The sequence below is a fragment of the Porites lutea genome, chromosome 2, assembly GCF_958299795.1.
Source record: "Porites lutea chromosome 2, jaPorLute2.1, whole genome shotgun sequence".
Classification (NCBI taxonomy): Eukaryota; Metazoa; Cnidaria; class Anthozoa; order Scleractinia; family Poritidae; genus Porites; species Porites lutea.
In genome coordinates this window covers 11,499,226-11,503,654 of record NC_133202.1, presented here as the reverse complement: position 1 = coordinate 11,503,654, position 4,429 = coordinate 11,499,226, and the positions used below count along the sequence as shown (strand labels likewise).

Below are 4,429 nucleotides of genomic sequence, written 5' to 3'. Positions count from 1 at the left end.
TAGAATAAAATATTCTCGAAACTGAGAATGTTTAGATCAGAGCTGTGCAAATCGACCTAAAACTGTGCATAGAACCTTGCGTTTCCAGTATTTATCTCACCTATTGTATGGAATATGTGTGAAAATCTTCCTTATGAATCGGTATATTTCAAAGAGCTACACAACGAGCAAGAATGCATTTGACCGACAATATACAGAGCGGGGGCAGCTGTAGTGTCAACTATTACTAGTAATAAACGCCTTAGCTAATAAGTAACGTCCAATTTCAGACAACATGTGTCACTTTATACCGGCAATGTGCGTCTTATGTAAGCGATGCATCTTATCCGTAACGCGTCTTATAAATGGCCTTCAGTGTTTCACTACTGTACAATAATCAATTAAGATACAGGTTATAAACAATTGTGGAACTACGTACTATTTGGTTGCTTAACACTAAGACTAACATGGGCGCAACAGACGTTATTTGGGTAATGCAGGCGGGTTTTGGGTTGCGAGCACCAGAGCCCTTCTGAACGCCCTCAATAACGCTTGTTGCATGTTCAGGCTACACAAAACTATCAGCGGAGTCTTAAATGTGACGACTGGTGTTATCGTGGTGACATCTTTAAAACGGAAATCTCCATAGTAGTTGCTTTGTCCCTTCAGTGTCTGTATACAGGGCTCAACTGTACGGATTAGGCTTCTACTGGTTTGATTTTCATTTCAGCGCGTTTGGCGGAGTAATAATGGCCTTTCCAGTGCAACCAGTTTACACCGTTGGCAGTAGAGGAGTGTTTCCCATTAAGATAGCGACCATTTAAGTTGGATTCATGACATTTATTGTACCACCAGGCTCCCTTATATGAAATGGCACAGCTCTTGCCAGGATCTTGGTCATTGTCTTGATCTTTGGTGGAGAATGGCATATTATGATGCTTTGTAGTAAGAGAGTCACCAGCAGTTCCTAAAAAGAAAAACAAAAACCTCATTTCTTACCTTAAATTTTTATTAATGGTCCTAAATAACCTTTCTTTAGACGTTTCGGCGGGAAAGTGAGAGAGTAGCGGCAGTCCAAATAAGTAAAACGGGCATTTTTACCGTTAAAAAAGGGCATTTAACCTTAACTATGTCACAGTCTACTTATCACACTCTTTAATCTTTAATTATTTTATCTGAACATTGACTTGGCGTAATTTTTCCTTTTAAGTAAGGAAAACGGGTGAAACTTTCTAGTCTACACAGTTGCTCCGGATATAACCGAATAAAATGCAAAACTGAAAGTGTCTCTCGATTTCTTCAGCAGAGTCCTAGCCAAGTTAATGACTAGAGAGTGTTTTACTCCAGCCAGTTCCATTAATTATCATCATTTCTATCATAATAGTTACACTTTAGACGGCTCACATATAAAGCGTTTCACAGGACGAAATAATGTGTTAACGTATTTTGTAAACTCGACGGAAATACGGGAAGTTTCTTATCTCCGTCACGTTTCCATAACAAACCAAGCACTTTTTTTTTTGCCCTGTTCCTTTTAAAACGAGATCAATTCCATTTAGCAAAATTTTATTCACACAAAAAGAAATGTCAGTAAGATTGGCTGATCAACTCAGAATAAATGGGGTTTGCACTATTAGTTTGTTTTTTGTCAGTTGTCGCCTTGGTAGCACCAGTTGCCGGACCAACTCTTTTCAGCCACATGACCTCTAGTTGTATACCTCACCAAACTCATTTAATCCTCTTACTGATGTAGATTTCGATTATATTCGGTTGAGTTACCTCATGACATAATTGTAAGCAGTTTACCAGCTCACTGTGGATGGAGTAAGCTGGGACAGCTATTTAAAAAAGGTACCTGCAAAAGGCAAGACTTTTTGAGAATTTTGACTAAGTTTTAAGGAGCAAAACGAGATCAGATTGAGTTCTGTTCGGGCAAAGATAAACGCCACTGGCCTGCCGAACAACGAGCTAAGAAACTACATTATTTTACAGAGCCAGCCTCGACTACTACTCTTTCGTTATTTGCCGTCTTCTCCCGACACTTGCCACTTGATATTAGCGTTGATCAGAGGCTTGGAATCAGGAGCTGCTAAACTGGGCTTGCAAGAGACCATGTATTGAGGGTCTCAATGGGGTGGTGGCATTTACGGTTATCGGCTGAACTTTTGGCTCTTTTACGGCTATCGGCTAATTTTTTTCAGTTACGGTTAACAAAAAAGTTAAAAATTAACTTCTTTTGTTTCAAAAAGTTAAATATTAATTGACCTGTATTTTTTGTATCTTTAAAGCAAAATAAAGGTCTTTAGATCATCTCGGGATATGAAATAAGCTATTCTTTTGAAAAAATTTAACATTTGATAGATTATATTTTTTATAAAGTATTCCACTTCTAATTTATTTTACACATAGAAATGTCAATAGTCAATTAAAAAATAATCTTTGTGAAAAAGCAAAGCACACACGCGAACGCCCAAATCAAGGCCGGGGCGCGACATTCATTACAACAGAAATGGCCGTTTTCACACTGCTGAGACGGATTATTCGTGTGAGACGGGTTATCCGTTTGATGATTTGCGTAATTACGTAATTAGGTAATAAGTCTTAATTTGAAAATAGAATAGTCTTAATTTTGAATGAACAATCCGCCTGACTTTATCCTTCAATTTCGACGGACAGTTTGAACACGGGATTATCCGTTCCAGATAGCCTGTGTACAGCCGCCCCGTCCCCTCAGAAAAAAATCGGAGAAGGGGTGTCTGTCGGGAAGGGGGCGACTGTACACAGGCTAGTCTCAGACGGATAATCTGTTTCTGGCTCTAGTGTGAAAACGGCCAATAACAAAATTCCCGCGTCCAGTGTTTTTAATGATAGCGAAAGACTTTACGGAACCACTGTCAGCCGTTGCCTTGTCCGTAGGCCTATTTCGCGCGGCTAATGCGTTTCGGGTCACGTGGTCCGAGCGAGTTCGCCACCGAAATGCCTTGACCGAGATTGCGTGGGAAGACGCCGTACAGGGACCAGGCATGGCAATGTCGACCGTAGCGTCAGAGAAAAACAGGGAAATGTTGTTTATCGGCAAAGTGTTTTACAAACAGTGAGATCTCTGCGTGTTGTTTTACAAGTGTTTCGAGGGCACGACCTCCTGAAAATCGCAAATATTAATCCCCAGCAAGAAGCCACACTTTCGCTATGGAAAAAAAATTAGTTTCCCGAGAGAGCGGCGGAAATGGAACCAGGGTCTTGGTCGACACCTAAGAGGCGCTTTACCTAACATACGTACGGAGTCACACTAACCGGGAAGTAGAAAAACGCAACCATAAGCGAGTTTAGTACCTTCCTTAAAAGTAGCAAATCTAGGGAGCAATTCCTTTTACGGTTAACTCTTTTTACCCTATTTACGGCTAACGGTTAAAATTTTTCCATTTTTACGGCTATCGACTAAATTTTTGGCCGTTTTACGCCTATCGGTTAACCCCATTGATACCCTCTGTATTGTCTCTTGAGCATGGTCAGCAGAAAAATACAAGTTACAGTATGTACCAAGAGCAATAACAAGTGCTGTGATAACAGGGGTTTGTCCATTGAAAAACCTCGTCTTTCATTGTGGAAAGAGCATGTATAAAATCATTGTTCGGGGTGCAGAGGAAATCATTGGCAAAAGGTAATGTCCATTGTATGAATTTTTTCTTATTAAGCCCTTATTTGGCAGTCAAAAAACCCAGACCAATTCGATATTTCAGTGAATGTAAGGTATAGTTACAAAAAATGAGTCAAAACAAAATGAGTCAATAGCTAGGCAACTACCAGCCGATAGTCAGCGGCGTTTTAAAAAAGTCGTATTGCGTACACTTAAGTACCGGAACAAATTGTTACGCCAAAAATACAACTGAGTTTTTAAACGAGAGCAGGTCCTTGCCATTAAAGCATTTTTTTGTCGGAAAACTGTCCCTGATCACCTCACAGCACTACTGATCCCGATCCCACGACTAAGGATCCCTGATCCCTGGTCTGTGATCCCTGATCCCACCCCATTTCTTGCCTTTTATCCTTGATCCCATATAACTCGTTACGACCTTGAAATTCGCCTGTATCTGTCAAACAAGGCAAGTTGGAATAATCACACCTGCTTATAGCAAGCTACTATGAACAAACTATTCTTACAACTCTAAGGATCGCGTTAAAACAATGCAATCGCTGAAACATAGTAGATCGGTGAAACCTAGAAAGGTCTGAGTTAAAGATCGGGTACAGGAATACCGAACAACAGTTGACAGTTTTCTAAATTAATTCTAAGTTTTTAAATTTTGAATAACTGAGACCTCTCAAATAGTAACGTAAACATTACCCCTTTTTATGGTTTTCATCATTAATGTAGTACAGGAGCCAATCATAGGCTCATGTGTGGTATTATGCTTACCAGCGTATTGTCCAAGACGTCCCAGCTTGTACT

At 40.0% G+C, this 4,429-nt stretch overlaps 1 protein-coding gene across 1 annotated transcript in view; it reads right to left on the bottom strand.

Moving 5' to 3' along the window:
• Positions 1–530: 530 nt before the first annotated feature.
• Positions 531–4,429, bottom strand: part of LOC140927734 (microfibril-associated glycoprotein 4-like) — a 14,605-nt gene continuing 10,706 nt past the window's right edge. Inside the window, exons 4-5 of the mRNA XM_073377418.1 lie at positions 4,397–4,429; positions 531–946 (exon numbers count right to left, since the gene is read on the bottom strand). The exon at positions 4,397–4,429 is cut by the window's right edge and continues 348 nt beyond it. Coding sequence (XP_073233519.1) covers positions 678–946; positions 4,397–4,429 — 302 coding nt within the window. The 3' untranslated portion in view covers positions 531–677. The remainder of the gene's footprint in view (positions 947–4,396) is intronic.